This window comes from Lathamus discolor, chromosome 4 (genome assembly GCF_037157495.1).
Source record: "Lathamus discolor isolate bLatDis1 chromosome 4, bLatDis1.hap1, whole genome shotgun sequence".
NCBI lineage: Eukaryota > Metazoa > Chordata > Aves > Psittaciformes > Psittacidae > Lathamus > Lathamus discolor.
Genome location: NC_088887.1, coordinates 3214047 through 3234453, shown reverse-complemented (window position 1 = coordinate 3234453; position 20407 = coordinate 3214047). Strand labels below are relative to the sequence as shown.

Below are 20407 nucleotides of genomic sequence, written 5' to 3'. Positions count from 1 at the left end.
GCTGGGAACTAACACCAAGCAAGTTACATGTGTCTACAGGAGTGGGAAATACAACAGCACAGCACCTACCCAAAGGAAATGAAGTTCTACAAGCCAAAGCTGCTTTTCTACAACAGGCAAGGCTTGAGCCACTCGGCAGCGTTTTCTCTGTGACAGGTGCAATAAGCAGCGATGGTCACTTTATGGGTAGGGGAGAGAAAAAGGAGGAAAGTAACAGAAAAAGGAAAAAAGAAAATAAATCATAGAATCACAGAATGGTTTGGGTTGAAGTGACCTTAAAACTCACCCAGTTCCAAACCCCCCTGCCATGGGTAGGGGCACCTTCCACTAGCCGCATCCAACCTGGCCTTGAACACTGCCAGGATGGAGCAGCCACAGCTTCTTTGTTCAACATGTTCCAGTGCCTCCCTACCCTCACAGTAAAGAACTTCTTCCTAATATCTAATCTAAATAGATAGAATTATAGATAAGGTATACAGTATTCAAGTATCTGGCATGACTAGAACTAGTTATCACAGAAAAAATCATGTTTCAAACAAGAGAGCAGAAGCCCTCGTTGAGCTAAGAACCATAAGCCATGTGAGGGCTGGTGCTGAGAAAAATACAGGTGCCACTAGTGCTTGACCTTGCTGTGGCAGCAAAAGCAGACACTCATCGAACCCATACTTTAATATGGGTAGCATAAGGAGGCCACCTTTTGGTGCTAAAGCTGCCTGTGGTTTCAAAAATAGGAAGACCTAGATTCATCAAGGACACACAGGCTGTCAAAGGCAGGAGTTAAAATTACTGGTGACGCTTTTGTGCAAACAACTGAAGACTTCTTTCCGGTAGGCTCTGTGCAGATCTGTAATAACAAATGCCTGCCCTCAAGATCTTGTAAACCTAAGACAGACCATGTACATGAGCAGAGAACACATTCCTACCCCCTCCTACTACGCATACGCTTTAGATGATTGTTTCCTCTTTGAGACCTAAAACACTCTCCATGCAGATCTTCCAGGCTTATCACGCATTCAGCTAGAGCAATGAATTTAACATATACCAGAAACAGCTGAAACTATTTTGCCCGTGAATTTTAAGTCCAACTGTAAGATAAAAAATTCCATCCTAAAGCATCTGGAAAGATTCAGCACAATAATGCTTGCTGTCTGCTGTGCCACATTTCCCCTCATGTCTATACTGATGTAATATTCTTTATGCAGTTAGAGCAACATATAACAGCTTCTGTTGACAAGAGCAGCCTCATGTATAAAATGAGTGGCCTTACCATAGAGCTGTTACACATTAAGACCAGTTACTTGCACGCTCTTCATGTAGAAGAAAGACCTCCCACTGCTATATGCAGTGCAGCGTTCTGCATATCTGTATCAGAGCACGAAGCCAAACCGCTTTATCACAAATAGAACTACCTACAAGCCACCAAGTGAATTTTGCTGCTGGAATTCTGACTTAAACTAATCCTTATAAGCTTAAAGTTAGAAAATGCTTCTGAGAACAAATGACCTCTCCTTCATTTTGCTTACGTTTCAATAAGCTTGCTTCGATTTGCTGCCTTCAGGAGTATAGTATCTAAGTGAATATTCTACAACTCAAGGGGAAACAAATCAAATGCATTTAAAACATCAGATTATTTTGGGATGCTTACTGTGGTTTTCATTACTTTATTTTCAGGGGGAGAAAGGGAAGCAGGTTGCCTTGGAATGGTCACATTCCCACTAACCCTGAGAGAAGAAAAGCGCGTTGGCAAGGTTTTGGTAGTGGAGGAGTTACAGGGGTGACTTCTGTGAGAAGCTTCCAGAAGCTTCCCCTGTGCCCAACAGAGCCAATTCCAGACAGCTCCAAGATGGTAGCGCCTCTGGAATAACACATTGAAGAAGGGAAAAAAGTTATTTTTTATACATGTTATATATTCCTTATATATCTCTTTTACAGGAGCATATATATATTATATATAACAGGAGTTATATATTTTACAGGAACAATTGCAGCAGGAAAGGAGTGTGAATATGTGAGAGGAACAGCTCTTCAGACACCAGTGAAGAAAGAGGTGAGGAGATGCCACAGGCACTAGGGCAGAGATTGCCCTGCAGCCCATTGTGCAGCCCATGGAGGTCCATAGAGGAGCAGATCTCCACCTGCAGCCCATGGAGGACCCCACGCCAGAGCAGGAAGATGCCTGAAGGAGGCTGTGGCCCTGTGGGAAGCAAGTGCTGGAGCAGGCTCCTTGGCAGGACCTGTGCACCCGTGGAGAGAGGAGCCTAGTCTGGAGTAGGCTTGCTGGTAGGACTGGTGACCCCACAGGGCACCCACATTGGAGCAGTCTGTTCCTGAAGGACCGCACCCCATGGAAAGGACCCATGCTGGAGCAGTTTGTGAAGAACTCTAGACTGCGGGAAGGGTTCACATTGGAGAAGCTCGTGGAGGACCGTGTTCTGTGGAAGGGATCCATGCTACAGCAGGGGAGTGTGAGGAGTCCTCCCCTAAGGAGGAAGGAGCAGCAGAGACAGTGTGGGATCAACTGACTGAAACCCCCATTGCCCATATCCCTGTGCTTCTGGTGGAGGGGTGGGGGGGCCAGAGAAAATCAGAAGCAAAATTAAGCTCAATAAGAAAGGAGGGGTGATGGGAAGGTGTCTTCGGATTTAGTTTTATTTCTCATTACCCTGCTGCGATTTGATTAATAACTGAATTTCATCAAGTCACATCTGGTTTGCCTGTGACAGTAATTGGTGAGTGATCTCTCCCTGTCCTTATATCAACACCTGACCCTGTTGTATTTTCTTTCCCCTGTCCAGCTTTGGTGGCATCAAGCTAGGATGAACCCACCACAAGTGCAGTGTCATCATTGACATTGGAGAGGCTCTTTAATATTCAGAATTGATCTCTCCCTCCCTCCCTCTTCCTTATCTTAAACGAAGGCCAGCCCCTTTAGTATGATTATACTGATACCTTGTACGTCTTCTTTGGAGGTGGTGAGGGGAAAAGGGGAGAAAATCTGGGAAGTAGTTCCTTTGTCTTTTCCATAACTCAGATTTCCCAGTAGAGTTTTAATCCAGACTTTGGACTAGCTTGGATAATTGACCAGGAATGTTAAGCTAATGTTCCTAAAGGGGAAGAAACAGGAAAATTAGCCTATATAAACAAAAGGTGAGCAGTAGCACTCTTATAAGATTAAATTGCTGTCGTAATTCAGGGAATCTCTACACGAGATACTCTCCCTCTCCATTTAGTATTTTATTTACTGCATATTATATGATAGACTCATAGAATGGTTTGAGTTGGAAGGGACCTTAAAGCTCATCCAGTTCCAAGCCTGCTGTCATAAGCAGGGACACCTTCCACTAGCACAGGTTGCTCCAAGCCCCTGTGTCCAACCTGGCCTCAAACAATTCCAGGGATGGGGCAGCCACAGCTTCTCTGGGCACCCTGTGCCAGAGCCTCAGCACCCTTCACAGGGAAGAATTCCTTTCTGTCATCTCATCTAAATCTCCTGTCAGCTTAAAGCCATTCCCCCCTGTCCTGTTATATATCCTCTCATAAAAAAACCTCTCCCCACGTTTCTTTTAGGCCCCCTTTAGATACTGGAAGGCTGCTATAAGATGTCCCCACAGCCTTGTCTTCTCCAGGCTGAACAAGCCCAGCTCTCTCAGCCTGCCTTCCCAGGAGAAGTGCTCCAGCCTCCTGATCATCTTCACGGCCCTCCTCTGGACTCACTCGAGCAGGTCCATGTCCCTCTTGTATTGGGAACCCCAGCGCTAAACACAGTACTCCAGGTGGGATCTCGTAAGAGTAGAGAGAGAGAATCCTCTCTCTTGACCTGGTCACGCTCCTTTTGATGCAGCCCAGGATATGGTTGGTTTCTGGGCTGCGAGCTCACACTGAAGCCGGCTCATGTTAAGTTTCTAATCAATCAACACCCCCAAGTCCTTCCTCACATTGCTGCTCTGAATCATTTCTTTGCCCAACCTATAGCTGTGCCTGGGATTGCTCCGACCCAGGTGTAGGACCTTGCACTTGGCTTTGTTAAACTTCATAAGGTTGCCCACCTCACAACCGTGTCGAGGTCCCTCTGGATGACATCCCTTCCCTCCAGCGTATCAACTGAACCACACAGCTTGGTGTCGTCACAAACTTGCTGAGGGCGCACTCAATCCCACTGTCCATGTTGCTCATAAAGATGCTGAATAGCGCTGCTCCTAATACTGACCCCTGGAGAATGTCTCTCTGGCACTGGTCACCACTTGGACATGGAGCTGTTGACCACATGTCTGAGCGTGCCAACTTCCTATGCAGCGGGTGGTCCATCCATCAGCCCAGGTCTCTCCAGTTCAGGGACACAGATATCATGCAGGACAGTGTGAAATGCCTTGTACAAATCCAGGTAGATGATGTCTGTTGCTATTCCCTTATCCACCAGTGCTGTCACCCTGTTGTAGAAGGCCACCAAATTTATCAGGCACTATTTGCACTTAGTTAAGCCATGCTGGCTGTCACCAATCACTCCCTTTTTTACACATGCTTTTGCAGTTTCCATATCCCTGAAATACCAACTTTCCTCTTACTTCTACAAGCACAACGCCAAAGTCAGGCACTAAAACAGGAAGTACTGGATTTAATTATACTGATACTTAGGAATATAGCTTCAGGCAGTGCTAGATGCTGCTCCAAGTCACACAGGCACTGCTCTGAGACCAACAAGACAGCACAGATACATCCAAGGCTATTTGAATTGGCAGGAACTGAACTGAAACACTAGTTACAGGCTTGCCTTTTTTAACCCCTTCCCTTGAAAGCTAAGCAAAAAAAATGGGAAATTACTGACTTCAAAGCAAGAAAAGACAGGTATAAATTTTAGTGTCATCTGTAGTAGTTCTTTTATAGGGGGGCACAGTCATAAACCATAATAAGTTAAGGATATTTACATACATAAAATTTGACACTGACCACTGCATTAACTCATTTTACCACTGCCACCCTACACTATATTTTCCAGCAAGTTAGCTTGCAATAATGCTGATTATGCTGATAGATGACATGTATGGCATGAAAGAACTGATTCTAAAAATGGACAACAGTAGCTAGTTACAGTAGGAAGCACATTCAGTCGAACTGTACCTCCTGTTCAATTACATTCCATAACCTTGAACTCGTATTTTAGACCTCCAACCTGCCATCATTGGTAATTATTTCTTGCATAACTCTACAGATCAGAAAAATCTAGTTCCCAGTATGACCTTTTCAACATATGAAATTCAAGTATATACAAAGGTATCTACACACCCAACAACCACAAAACTGCCATTTCTCTTAAACTTACATGGACTATTGCAAGCACCCCCTTGAGCTCTTTGGTTGCTGCTTCTAATTGTTAGGTGCTTCATTCATCCAGGAACCTTAACCTCCCCTTGGGTTCAAAGCTCAGTGTTTAGTACTCACCATCCAGATGGGTAACATTGGACACCCAACTTCCCCTGCCCAGTTTTCCAGCCACGCTAACCCATTGCCAAGAGGACCACTGAGAAATAGGGATGCTGGGGAGGGACTCTTCATTAGGGACTGTAGTGATAGGACAAGGAGTAATGGTTCAAACTTAAACAGGGGAAGTTTAGATTGGATAGAAGGAGGAAGTTCTTTACTGTAAGGGTGGTGAGGCACTGGAATAGGTTGCCCAGGGAGGTTGTGAGTGCTCCATCCCTGGTGGCGTTCAAGGCCAGGTTGGATGAAGCCTTGGGTGCCATAGTTTAGTATGGGGTGTCCCTGCTCATGGCGAGGGGGTTGCAGCTAGATGATCTTAAGGTCCTTTCCAACCCTAACTATTCTATGGTTCTATGATTCTCAAACTTACCATTGGGCTATGAACTTCAGGCACAGTTCTACACAGAGAAACTTATGACATGCGACCGTTTCAAGGCAAAGGAATTTAAACAATATCCAGGGCACGTAAGTTTACATTTGGTTAATGTCTTTTGCAATGAGTTTATCAAATGGCTTGTACACACACACTGCAGTTTTGATAACCATTTTGCCTGCAACGTGCATATACCGTAGTGCCAGGGATCTGAGAACCCTTACCCTTATGCCCAAACTTAATAACTTGCTTCAGCAGGGACCTTGTCAAAATCACACAAACTAGAAAAGAAAGGTAAGCTTGGAGTTACACCAAAACCAAAAATCACCATTCAAATTTGTGCAGAAAACAGGTTAAAAACTGCTGTCAAAGAACACTACGGATTTAGAGACTGAGAGTAATAAATACTAAATAATCCAGCATTTTTGATAACAGTATTGAACTTTTGGAAGCCAACTAAAAAGCAACTGCACTGTCTTATCTCTGGACTACAAGCATTCAATCAAGGGGACTAAACAAAGCAGCAGAAAACAACTGTATCACACCAGAGGTTACTATCTCTAGTCGCAGCAGCATCAGAAACAAACATTAAGCTCATCAAGTGCAAAAACCGAAGCTCAGCATTCTGTTACTAGTGCCAGCACATCTTCCTTAGAGATTCAGGCCAGTATTTGGTACTTGTAACGCAGACCCACTGAGGAACTTCAACTCTTTTATGATGGAGGAAGAAGACAAACAACTAGAAACAGTGGTACCTTAAAATTGCTGCATCTAGACTCGTCTACAGCCCTAAATTGGGCTTTTGGGCCCTTCACACAACAGTTTAGGGGTGGCTAACAGCCCCGCATTTTGAAGCCATTGCTCCCAGGGGTAAACACCATACAGGTCATTAAAAGGGACATGGCTCTGCTGATTTCTTTAAATAGCACATACAGATTTCCTTGCAAGCTTTACTCCTCTCAACCCCATTACCTCCACCTCTGCCCTGCCAGCCTTATGTTCCTCTCCATATACATGTTACAAAACACTGGATGAGCACTTTCTCACCAGGTCTATCTTCGCAGGCCTGTCCTGCCCCATCCCAGGTGAGCAGATTTCCATTTCCCACTGCGTTCCGGCTGATTCCCTTTACTGGGGGAGCACATCATCCAAATGATAACTCTCTGCTTGTAGATCAGAGGTAAACGCACTAATGACAAAGTCTGTCAAAATGTATGTGACTACTTAATTAATCTTACATTGCCAGTGTTTTGAAGATGCTCAGAGGCAGACTTGAGGGCTGGACTGCACTAAGGTTCAGATCCGATGGAAGCTTTTATCCGCAGGTGTGTTCCTCATGCGTCTCAGACCGAAGGAGCTATCCCTCTCCCTCATGCACAGGCATGCTTCTCTCTTCAGCACTTATCTGTAATAATACTATGCCTTTTTGAGGACTTCTTGAACTAACAGGTCCCAAATTAATGAGAGCAAGTAGTTAATTAGCTAGAGGAAACAAAAAGGGAGTCAAGGCAGGGAGAGGGAGACAGGAAATCAAAGAGTTCTGGTTCAGTTTCCTTGGCAATCCTGGGTATTCTTGGAGCCACTGCACTAGATTTAGTCTATTCAAATCCAAATACCCACACCTGGTCACCTGGAACATCAAGATGCGGCAGCCTGACACAGATGCTGTGCAGCAATCGCATACCAAAACATAACACAGTAGCTGTAAACACTGCAGCAGTATTTTCAGAGTGATTCCCCAAAAGACAAAATCCATTTCTATCAACAACAAAGACAATGTTTTATTGAACAAATCTATGTACAGTACAAAAAAGTCTTTCAAATGAAACACTACTGTTGATTTATTGCAGTTTGATGGCTCAGTTTTAATTTGTACTCTTATATAAAATGCAAAGTAAAATAATTTAACATTCAACAAGGAAGCACAAATTTCCTTTCTTGCTGAACCTGTAACAGCGTTTACAAATTAAGAGTCCCAAAAATGCATACATTGCATTTAATCAGAAAGGTGTTATACAGTACCAAATAAATTAAGAAAATAGTAACACTACCACCCCCTTTCAGTCTTTTGTCCATAGCACTGGTGTTATAACAGTAAAATGAGTACAGCTGAACCTTCCAGGTGATATTAAAATCACAAAGTTTAATGTTATAAATTATCCAAACTATACAATTTATAGAGTTTTAATGAATATGGCTAAATAACCAAAGTACCAGTGACCTTTCCCCACAGATATGACCACTTTCAAGCTATTTTCAGGACTTCTGTTTCGTTGTGAAAGGTGCCTATCAAGCGGCAGCTGTTTGAAAACTAGAACTTACATGACCTTTACACTGAACTGTGATCGGGTTAGAGTAGACAGTCTTAAAAGGAAAGTCTAAATCCAAGTTACAGCCACCTGGAGGAATGTTATTAGAATACAGTTATCAGCAATGAAACGCACAGACTTTGATCCAACAAAGCTCCTAAGCTCATGTGTAACTTGAGGCAGCTTTATCTGCATGCTTCCATTACACATGTACTTCTGTATTTATTGAATCGAAGTGACATCCTGAAGAAGTATTTCCAATGCCTAATGCCTGCGTAAAACAAACCCTTTCTATTTTAGATTTGGAACCTTTTTCAGCTCTAGAAGTTTCAGGCTTAATGTAGGGTAATACTCAACATACTAAAGAACCATGTAAAGTTATCACCCACACGTTACAAGTATCTCTTTGCTCATAATTAAAGTTGCTTAATACTGCAACTATCTGAGAATACCAGCAGGTATCAGAGAGTACTTTGTATGAAATGCAATGTCTTTTGAAGTAAAAGATCATTACTTAAAACAAAAACGTTACCACCCACTTGCTACTTGAAGTCAATTCAGTGTATTCCTGATAGGTGTTAGGTGATGCTGATGCCCACCTACGAAGAGTTGAGTTTTCCAGTTCTCCAAAGCGTACATACTGAACACATAGCATAAACAAATGGTGGTGTCCAAGAAAAGCATCTTTGAACAAAAATTAGTTTAATGCAGGTACAAAAAATTATGGTCACAGTTTATGCATGTACATAGATGCATATATCTACACACTTAAAGAAAATACAAGTCTCAAATCATGGTTTTAAAGCATCTTCAAACACATGGAGCTCCAGGAAAAGGCAAAAAAGCACCAAAGAGTAAAGGTACATTGGAAAGACTTTATACAAACATGTTTGTAATATCTATTCTCTGCGTTTTCAGATTCTTCAAACTGTAATACTTTAAAATTAACCCTTTTTTTTTTCCATTTCAAATATATTTAAGCAAATTTAACTAAATTAACAATGTTAAGCAATGAAAGGGGAGCCTGGGAACATTCAATATAACTGGGTCCTTAAAAATTAATTGGAAGCAAAAAAAAAAGTGAAAGTGCATTTGACTGATAAGGTCCCCATTAATTTTAAGTTTTAAAAACTTTTAATGTATTTATACATGTAAATATATATAGTGTGCGTATATACGTATATATAATGAATGATGCATTTAAATCAGGTTTTTTTGCAACTGCAAAAATAATTCTTTGGTGCCTCAAATGTCACACAAATCTCAAAGTGGGCCAGTCATCAGTATTAATGTAATGCACACATACCTGTGATCATAATTTTATAACCTTGTACGTTAATCCAACTCAAAGTTAAGGCAAGAATGTTCTACAATTCGGAAGAGTATTCTTTTGAATTTGCATTCTTTTTACCTCCCAGGAGGGGAAAAGGAAGCAGAATTAATGCAAATATCTGTTTAATTTCACAGAGGATTATTAGCAGAGGCATTACTGAACGATTAAGTTCCAGAACTACTTAACAGCCTATTTTACAATGAAACTCTTAGGTTCGCAAGTGTGAGCCATTGCTACGATGAACAGATCCTTTATGTACCTCTTGATTTTTTACTCATTAGATTTTACGTATCTGTTGATTTAAGCAAGTTGATCATCTTACTATGCCATACAAGCATGGTGATGAACCATTTGGTAAGCAAACTAGCTGAGCAGGAATAGTTGGTTTTGGCTGTCCTACATTGCTGTGATGACTCTGCCAGTACACACCAGGTTTTACCACTATGCTTTCCGTGCCTACAGTCACATTAATTTTTGCAGTTACCCGCACAGAACTGGATCCCAAATAAAACCTTTGTAGGTGGCAAGACAGTGTAAGATAAATTAAACCAACACAGTAATTAAGACGACGTGCGTGTTCGCCACACCTCTGGTTGGGGTGGAAAGACCAACAACTACAACAGCACCTTTTTGGTTTCCACATGTCCTGTATTTCAATGTTACATATAGAGCTGAATGAGTCAAATTTCCTGTCTTCACATTCTAATTGTTTCTATGAACAGTGAATTTGGGATAAAGTGCTTAACAGTTAAGCCTAGCTCCTTCACTTCCTTCTGGGAAAGGCTATCTTTTCAAGAGATGCTATTAGATAGGGTCATAATATGTCTTAAGGTTGAGTCAGTATGTTTTTTCCCTTCCTCTAGACAGTAAATAATTAGTTACAGTACTGAGTTGCAATCTACCACCATTAAGCAGTATCACATGTGAAACAGGCTCTTCCTGATCTTTTCCAACTGGACATGTGCTCTGCTTTTGTCTGCCCTTTCCCCACCGCCCTTTTTAAAATAGGAAGCCATCTCTTTTCGATCATACAAACAGCTGAAGAACCTCCATATTTGCATGAAGTTAGTTTAACTCTGCTTTGTAATGCAGGCTTAACCCCCTTCACATTCTGTGTTTGTTTCAATCTGCTTCTGTTGACATCCACACAATCTGTGCATGTACTGCTTGTATGAAGTCTTCCTGCACCTAGAACAGATGTTTTACAGGACACTCTTAACACACACCTTTACCTTGCAAAGGGCTTCTCTTGCATGCATCTATTTCCTCCGTGCACAACTTTCACATTTAGTATCACATTGACTTTTCCTTGCACACTCTGTACTTCAAGATTTTGGCTATTCGAGCATTCCATCCATCTCAGATTTCTTCCTATGTTTCTCTTTTTGGATTCTGAGTATAAGTTTATTAAATAAGCTCTGTACTTCTGAGCAGATAATGGAATCACACACTCAATCTTTGAAAAGAGAATGCACGGTTCTTCTACACATTTCTTATCCATAGTATACTCATGTAACACTTTCTTGAATGATTCCTTCCCAGTTCTGCGGATGGATACCCTTGAACCACACATTTTCCAACTAAAACAGCTTTCGGAATCGGCTGGTTTTATTTCCATAAGGCAATTAACACCTCTGCTTTCTTTGCCTGCTCAAATATATGCCTTATTTTTCCTTAAACCTTCATGCTAGAAAGACTGTGCCACTAAGCTTCAATCACACATTTGGAACGAACGTGGCTTTTCGGATAACTGGTACTTTGGGGATTTTGTAGCAACCTTTCTGGACTAAAGACCTGCAGAGCTCCTATTATTCCTCTGTGAGTTTTGTTTAGAAAATGTGCTTTGTCTTTATCAAGGTCATGTTTTTCTTCAGTAATTTGAGACTGCTTTATGATTAAGGCCAACTGGGAAACTAACTGATGCTTCTTCATGTAGTGTTTTCTTACACCACTCCTCCTTTGATGCATTTTCCCACAACATCGAATCAGGCACCTGTAAAAAAAAACAGTCCACTGGGATGAAAATGAAGACTAACCCATGTAAATCATTCCTTAAATCTATGGTCTTCAACATGTTTAGCTTCAAACTTGCAAGGAAAGACAGACTGAATTAGCCCATTCTGTTTTACAAGAAGCCTTTTCCATTAGAGTTGCCAAACAATTCTCACTACCCCTTTCTTATTCTAAACAGCATGTTCATTGTGAACTTCCAATTTAGCACAGTGTTGTGACAACTGTCTAAGTTCTGGCCTACTACACCTGCTTGGAAGTTATGTTTGTCTTACCTATTCCATCAGTTTGCCTATTTTCAAAGACCATTGTCTGGCCGAGATTTACCTCCAAACCAACCAACCCAGAAGGAATGGAAGACTTACTTTCGTCATCTGAATCGAATCCAAAGAGCGTCTGACACTTCTTTTGTGCAAGGTGAGCCTCAAGTGCTTCTGAATTACAGTAGATGGTCAAGCAGTTGCCACATCTAAATCTTTCTGTTGATTTGCTACAAATTTTATCTTGTTCAGAATAAGCATTTACTTCATCAGCCAAAATTTTTCTACGTTTTGGCATGCTAATGTAGCGTTCATCAAGGTAACTTGGAGGCAATGGTCTAACATACGGCTTTGTTAAGATGACACCGTATGAAGTATTCTCTGTTGTTGGATTTGGTTTAGAAGGTAATTGCGAGGCAGCAGTATTATTTTGTGGTGTATCAGTACAATTCTGTAACACTGGTAACACTGACCCATTTTCTGTCCTTGTTTCATCTGCCACTCTGTCCGAAGTTATTTCTGATGACTTTGACGATGTCTGATCTACGTCACTGTGCCCATTGACGAGTTGGTCACTGACAGCATTACAGTTTTCAGAATTTGGCTGTAACACAGATGCCTTTTGGTCTGTCAAACTTAAAACTGTAGTGCCACCCTCAGACGAGCTTTCATTTCCATTATGAATTACATTATTTGCTTTCTTCTCAACACTTTGAATGTATGTCTTTGGTTCTGTAGAATCCTTCCTTGACTTCCAAGTTGGAATTGGTAAATCAACAGTTTCTTTTTCATTAACGGATTCATCATCATCTTGGAAACTACAAAGTTCTGAAGGATCGTCTGAAGACTCTTTTTCGCTTGCATCTTCAGAACATTCTGGTGTTTTATTTAAATAATGCTGCGCCTCATGTTCATACAGCAAAGGGAGCTCCTCAAACAGCTCGCAGCACTCCGCAAAATTGCACTGCGCTTTAAAAACACTATGACTTTTTGTATGCTCTGCAAGCTCAGTTGACAGCTTAAATCTCTGATTACAGTTAAAGTGTAAACAAAAGTAAACATTTGGATACACGTGTCTCTTCAGGTGGTCTATAAAATGTTGGGAATCAGCAAATTTTCTCTGACAGAAACGGCATTTTCCTTTATTCCACTTCATTATGTGCTGCTGCACCTTCAAATCAGTTGGATGACTTTTTCTCGCGTGTTTATTGAGGAATCTTATCTTTTTGAACACTCTAGCACAACCATTAGCAGGGCACTTAAAGCTTCCTTCCTCATCCATAGCATCACCATCTTTTTGAGAACAAAAAGCTCCGTTCACTTTATGCAGAATAGGTGACTCTTTACTGGAGCTGTCATCATCTTCAGGCAAACTTTCTGTACTTAAAGCATCAGGAACATTATTAAAACAGCTGTCACTACTATTTTCAGTAGCATCATCCTGGTCACTTAGATGGTTTCCCACTGCAAATACCTGTTCCGTGTTCTGCTCCTCCACTTGGACCATTTGGTCAGCAGCTGGTGCTCTTGCAGTCTCTGGTTCATCATCTTTGGAACCATCCGAATTCCCATTTTCAAGAGAGGGAGTGACATCAGAACATTCTACTTCATTAAGAACAGAGGCCCGCCGACCAGCCTCAATAATTGTAGCAAGATGTTGCCTTTCTATCTTCCTGACGTGATTCTTCAAGTGCTTCAGCATAAGTCCTTTTTGCCTGAACTTTCTGGTGCAAAGTACACAGGAAAAACTGCCCTTTTTTTGGTGAGCTTGTGCATGTTTTACAATGTGACCACCAAGAAACTCCTTGTTGCATATCACACAGCGGTGCCTTGGTACAGTTTGATCTAACGTTTCAGATGCCTCGAGAGCTTCATCGTTCTTTTTGGCATTACCTTTGGATTGGGCTTCAGAGACATCTTCCGAGTCAAGCTCAACATTGCTAACATCTGTTAAACAGGCATGCTCGTCACCCAGAGCCCTATACTCCGTTATCTTCTCTGTATTCGCAGTAGAGTTTTCCAGTGTATTTTCACTTAAGCTAACGAAGGCTTTATCCCCCAACAACGCTAAACAATTCTGCTTGATCATCAAGAAATTCCAAAACTCGGGATCAAAAAACAAACCTTTTTTCAAAATTGGAAGCAGTTCAAAACGTACGCGGTTTTGAACAGAACTAGTGCACTCGTTGTATTCTTCATCTGCACATTTATATAAATGTTCAACAGTGTAGTAAGATTCCAAGGTGCGCTCAAGAAAAAAGATTGAAAGAGCACAAATTCTGAGGATCTCTAAGTCATTTGGCAGAAAATGAGCAATTGCTTTATAAATAAGACTTTTCATGGTGGGATCTTCACGGAGGTCCAGCTGTAGGGCACAACCACATATCTCAACACATATCTGAAGACCATCATCACCAACCTGCGGAAAGGAAATCACAGTTTACATAATTATAGAGAATGCATAATGGTGTTTTCCTTATGGGCTTACAGAACTCTACAGCTTAACAGTAAAACAAAAGAATCAGACTCACAGGGGGAATAAGAGAGCTAGTATAAACAAAGCCCAAACATCACCTTCCCATGTATTTGTATTAATCTATGTTCATACCAGCAGTTCAGAAAGCATCCTGCTAGCATATTTCACCTAAAAGAATGGACATTTTAGAATAATCTTCAAACAAGACTGTAAAATACAGGTACAACAATGACCCAAAATAACATCTGGTTTGCACTGAAAGCTATGGAGTTACTATCAGCAAAGCTTCAGATGCTTTTGCCATGTGCAGTACAGTAATTAAAAGACAATTAATTATTTAGGGATATAAAACAAAACTGCAGCAAATCACATAATACTGTTCTAGCAGTATCCTGTCTACATCTTCATTGCCTAGGCTGTTCCACACTATCACTGGACAGTTACTCTGTATTTTGTCCCTTTTCTAACTCATTTAACTTGCACTGCATAAAACCAGAAGCTATATAATACTGCCTTCAATTTTGAACAATAACCACCACAGAAGCCTTAACAACCCATGGCCAAGCATTCTAAAAGGCTTGAGTCTTCTGAGTGACTGAATATCCTTTCACTGAGCAGAATCCCTATTCCACACTTAAGGCTGCGGGCCCTCCCATTCAGATGCATGATCAGAAATATACTGCCCAACAGGCAGCAGATTAATGTCAGAAGAGTTGCAGGAAGTTCAAGAATTAATACCCACCTCTATTTAAATTTGCATTAACAAATACACACAATGCTCCATATGTAGTAGGTTATTAAAAATATATATTCACTCAGATGAAAATACACATAAAAGTTATTCATTTCCCCACAAGTGTTTTAGAATACATACCGAGATAAAAGTCTTGACCAGTAACAAACCATTTAATTCAGAACCACAGAGCAGCACCCGTGACCAAATACTTCATAATTCACTCAGGGCACAGAATATTAAGGAGCTCTGTGCAGTCAGGGTAATGATAAGAAACACATTTGGAAACAACTTGCACACCTGTGTGCAAAGTGTTGCACATGACATCTTTTGCACGTGTTTGTATGGGATAGTGTAAGCCTAACACCTGAAGCATGAAACATCACACTTTCCTGAAGCTAAGTTATGTCTTCTCCTGTTTTAGCCTAGCTTTTCCTTTGTTACATTAAGCATTTCTTCAGATTTGGTTAGAATGGGTGGAAGGATTCAAAACTTAATGAGGGTGAAAGGCAGATAAAATGGCATCATGCAAGTCCTATTTCTCTAAGGAGCCAGGCTAAAAATCCACAAAACAAACCAGTGAATTTTTCACGTTTGCTCCATGTGTTTATTATTAATTTCCCCATTTATTTATAGGGGACGACATTCCTCAAATTTACTGCAGCAGAAAGAAAAAACTTTAGAATTCAAGAAAAAAAACCCCAATCTTAAAGACACAGAACAGATCAAAGGCAATTGTAATACTGATGTGCATTCTGGAATTTGATGGGTTTTTAAGAGAACAGTGTGCTTCTTCCCTACCCCCTCTTACCTTTGCACCAAAAGTGGCCATTACACAACATAAACATCACTCCTCTTGAGTTACAAAAAGAATGGGGGATAGGGTAAAAACAAAGAACCAAAACTTACTTCATCCTTAATGACTTTCATGAAAGGGAAAATTACTCTGACATTGGTTGCAATTCTTAAAAGCTGGTAGCACTGGTCGACAAATACTTGTTTTGATGGGTTAGATTTAAGCTGCAGTTTGCTCCAAATGAAGATCAGGTCCCTACAAGTACAGAACAAAATAGTTCATAGTTAGATTCAGTTTTAGAACTCTATCACTAAGCATGACGCATTACTAAGAACAACTATTTGCATATTCAGTAGCTAAAACTATATTTGAGGGTGTAATACCAAACTAATTAACGTCACAACTGTACCCAACGTGCACAATGGAAAATGGAACTTAATTACTTTGTTAAAGCATTCAGGGTATCTCCTATCACTGAGCCAATTAAATATTCAACAGAATATTAATGTATCCAGCTTAGTATCAGAGAACTGCATAACAAAATCAGATGCTACAGCAACTAGCCCTCAACACCACAGGCAATAAACGTCAGGCTGAACAGCAAGCTCTGTGTGCTCTTGGGATTAAGTTACTTTCAGTGCAAGGATAAGGAGTCCTTCAGGAAAAGAAGTGTTTGAATGTGGAAAATGGGAGCGCTGTAGAAAGCTAGCTTCTGATACACTCCACAGACAGGAAATAATGATGTTCTCCAGTTGTGCGTATTACAACACCATTTTCTTCTCTTAATGCTGTCATCACTGCTCTTTCTAGCCAAAAGCAGTTACATGAAAGCATCAGTTTCTACAGCTATCCATGTATCTCTCTGATCTGCAGTCAAACAGTGTTTCTGACTGATATATGGAAACATAAGAATAGATTGATAGACCCTGCAGCAGAGCTCCTGCACAGGTAATGCGTTTGGTCTATAAAATATAGCTAATTGAAATTTACAGCCTGTAAGTTCTATGTACTTTAATTCAGAGACTTGGAAAAGGCAACTGGACTTCACTTTTTAAGAAAATTTGCCAGCAAGAAGATTTTACATGGGAGTAGATACAGTTAGGACTAGGCAGAAATCCCACTTAACGTTACAATGGGAACAGGGGACCAGGCGACTTGGATTTTCTGAAGTAAGACACTTCTTTATTCCACCAGCCTCCTCCCTCAGGAAACACAAACCCAGTTACTGACTATTTAGCTGATCTTCCAGAGTCTCTAGTCTGTGCCAGATACAAATGAGACCAACCTTTTGAAATTGAGCTTGTCTAGCGAGGTGAGTGCCAGCATGAAGGGAAGTGACAGAACTGCCCGTGACAAAACACCAACTTGGTTTTGACATTTAGGACAGCTCTACAATTCTGCCTGACATTTAAGGGCTAGACAAAAGAAAATCATTGTTTTCTTTCATTCAGAACCCAAGGAAACTGAAGTCGAAACACAAATCAAGCTTACATGGGGAAAAACTGTGAAAAGGAGTTCTGTAAGCAGCTCTACCCACAAAAACATAAATCAGCCTTAGAGGTTTTCTAAAGATACAAGCCTTTACCAGGCTGAAATCAAAACGCCTGAAGTCTTTGCAAACTTCACATATAAGTTTGAAACTTCTTGCACCAAACCATTCAAAGAATTCAGTGAAAGCCTCCAGCTGACGTACCAAAGAAAGAACTGAGCATTTCTGCTGTTACAAGTTACCAAAATGAAGTAACTTATTCTCTGCTTTGCTTAACACCATTTCAGAGCAACCCATTTCAACACTAATCCCAGAGAAACTGAGAAAAAACAGATTATTCTTCTGAGAGATTAGTGGTTACAATGGCTTGCCATGTGTTCAGACAAGTTGGTACAATGAAAGAGCTGAGAAAGGAACGGAGAAAACTGAAAGTAGAAGCAACAGCTCCGGGGTGAAGAACAAGCTGTTAATTCAGTTTAACCACCACGTGATTAGACCCTGATGTGAAACAGACAGCAGCATTTGATGTATTTCTGCGGCACTGACCACAACACAGATAAGAAACTTGAGATTATGTAGACAGGGGCAGTTTTGTATTTGCTTCATTATTATGGCACAGTAGTACAGTACTTAAGACATTGACTTCTTGGATGGTCTAACTTAGTTCATATTGAGGCCTGGGCTTAAACTGTCATAGACACATGTTGGGGCAATTTAAATTGTTACTGTGAGACCACAGAATTCCATAACTCTTTACCAGAGGCAACCAGCCTGGTACCCCCCTACAAGATACCACAACACCTGTGTGCCTCCATCAGCAATATAAAAGAACAGTTAAGTCCGCTCTGCCTTAGCTAGATTTAAACCCTTTACTACTGTTGACAAGAAGGAAGTCTGTCTTTCCCTGGTTACAGATTAGCATACTTCACCAAGATGTTATCCAGGACACAAAAATTACCTAAATGCAAAAGACTTAAACATGTGGAAAAAAATCCTTGACTTAGTGAATTTACTAATTAGGAAGCACTTGAAATCAGACAAAACACCACTTAAAAATTGCCTGGCAGAGAAGGCAAAGCTATTCTGCTATGCTTGTTCCATCAAAATCTTGGCTGCCTTCCTGAAGAGCCATCACTTACTGATACTAGAAAGTCATTCATCACTGGACTCTTCGCTTAACAACACCTTACAAACAAGTTTCTCTAGTCAGATCAAGCCCAGATGGCTTTGTGATTCATTTGTCAGTGGGCTTTCACTTCAGAAAGTAGTTCTGATCATAGTTTATTCTTAGCATCAATGAAAACAGTGAGAGTTTTGTGACAGAGCTGCTTAAAGCTAATCTCCCTCTGAGATAATATGGAGCTAATGGTTTCACCTTGAAGACTTCAGAGAGGTTGCTTCACATGAAGTGGTAACAAATATCTGCTATTTACATCTTTCTAACCTATTTTGATGTTTACCTTTGCTAGTAGTGTTTGCCGCTAGATGTCTGCTAGATCTGCGAAGTCCTCAATTCCAGACAAGCCAGGATGATTTATGCTATGCTAGGTTAAAATCTGCTACATGATGTGGGTTAATTTAACCTGGCTCCTACTTCTTCAAATACTGGAAGTACAATATAGACATGCCTTCACAAGCTTTGCTCTAGATTACATTATCTAGTAAGCATTACACAGATTCTCTTGGGTTTGCAATTGTTAAGGCTCAGCATCTGTAAAGAATGAACTAGCTGTTTTAGTTGCTCAGACATAACTGCTCTGAACTCTTTCAAAGATCCTCAAGTTCTGTATTTTTAACTTAAAATCAAAATATTAAGACATGCCAAAATGGTTTGCTTGATAAACAGGTATCTTTTGTCTCTTCTGGAATTTCGTTTCTGACATCCACTTTGCCAGAACAGAAGGACAGACATCTTGTTTTGACTAACAATTTTTAGAATGGCTGATGCAAAACTTGATTATAAACTGGGTTAAGAGCAAGGTTAACATCTAACTACAGCAAAAGATAGAAAAAGTAGGTTTGATTTAAAATGTGTTTCTTAAAAGACTGAATCCCCAAACCAGAAAGCACTAATCATGAATTAGTAACTAACATGTAACTAATGTGTTTAAGTTACATCTGCAAATTTCCCAAGAGGTCAGGAGGTGCAGCATTTGGGCAGGAATCAGCAAAGCTGGATTCCATTCACAAACTATGTACCTTTTCGGTTGGATTTCTTCATCTGTCCTATGGGGACAGTCATGTCCACCTTTTCCTGGACAGACTGAATGAAAACTGACACTAAGTATTGACAATATATTATAAATGTATGTTGATCATTTTTCCAAAGGTTTTGATGCAATTCAATCACTGATTCAAACAGTTAAGAGAAAAAATTAACAAACCAAACATTATAATTTCTGACCTTCCTTACTTCCTTGAGAAAAAACCCCAAAACACCACTTCTTACTTCTCAATTCCCCCTAATCTGGGAACATAGAAACCCAATACAGATTCTAAGCTCTGTATTAAAATTAATTACAAGCTTAATAAAATCTCTATTGACTGAAGAAAAAAACAAATCCTTCCTAAATAAGCTTTTTTTTCCTTTAACTATGCAACCAGACAAATTGAGCATACTTTATCAGCGAATGCAGATGTTACTTTAGATACAGAAATTATCCAGGCTAAACAGAAGGATTATCTTCCTTAGCCATCGTTCGGTCCTCCAAATGATGAAATCTGTTTTGACAACTCTTCAGAAAACACTTCTAAAAACATAAAAGCATCCAACCATCAAGATGATTTAGAGTGTATGAAGACATTATTACTTCAATGTTTTCTGGAGTACCACCATTTATTTTATGGTTCTGTTTATGAAATAAAAGCTCCCATATTAAGTAGCACATTTTCAGGATCATATATTCTCTTTAGACATACTGATGACGTATTACCCCCTTGTTATTATAAAGCAGTGTCATTAAACTAGCAGGACAGAAAAATATCTGCATTGCCAGGGAGTCTACAGTCTGCATATTGTTACCCATTGCTAAATAACGAATGCCATATTTATAGGTATTTACAGGCTAAAGTATGTGAAGGCCCACCCTTCTGTTCCTTTGAAACAGATAGTGTGTTATGTACCATGTAGGCTACCATTGTGCACGACTGTGT

The 20407-nt window shown here is 40.4% G+C and overlaps 1 protein-coding gene across 2 annotated transcripts in view; it reads right to left on the bottom strand.

Moving 5' to 3' along the window:
- Window positions 1-10320: 10320 nt before the first annotated feature.
- ZNF654 (zinc finger protein 654) overlaps window positions 10321-20407 on the bottom strand; it is a 37086-nt gene continuing 26999 nt past the window's right edge. For both annotated transcript variants that reach the window (XM_065676017.1, XM_065676018.1), the window contains exons 7-9: window positions 15879-16020; window positions 11866-14179; window positions 10321-11483 (exon numbers count right to left, since the gene is read on the bottom strand). In XM_065676017.1, the coding sequence (XP_065532089.1) occupies window positions 11476-11483; window positions 11866-14179; window positions 15879-16020 (2464 nt within the window). In that variant the 3' untranslated portion in view covers window positions 10321-11475. The remainder of the gene's footprint in view (window positions 11484-11865; window positions 14180-15878; window positions 16021-20407) is intronic.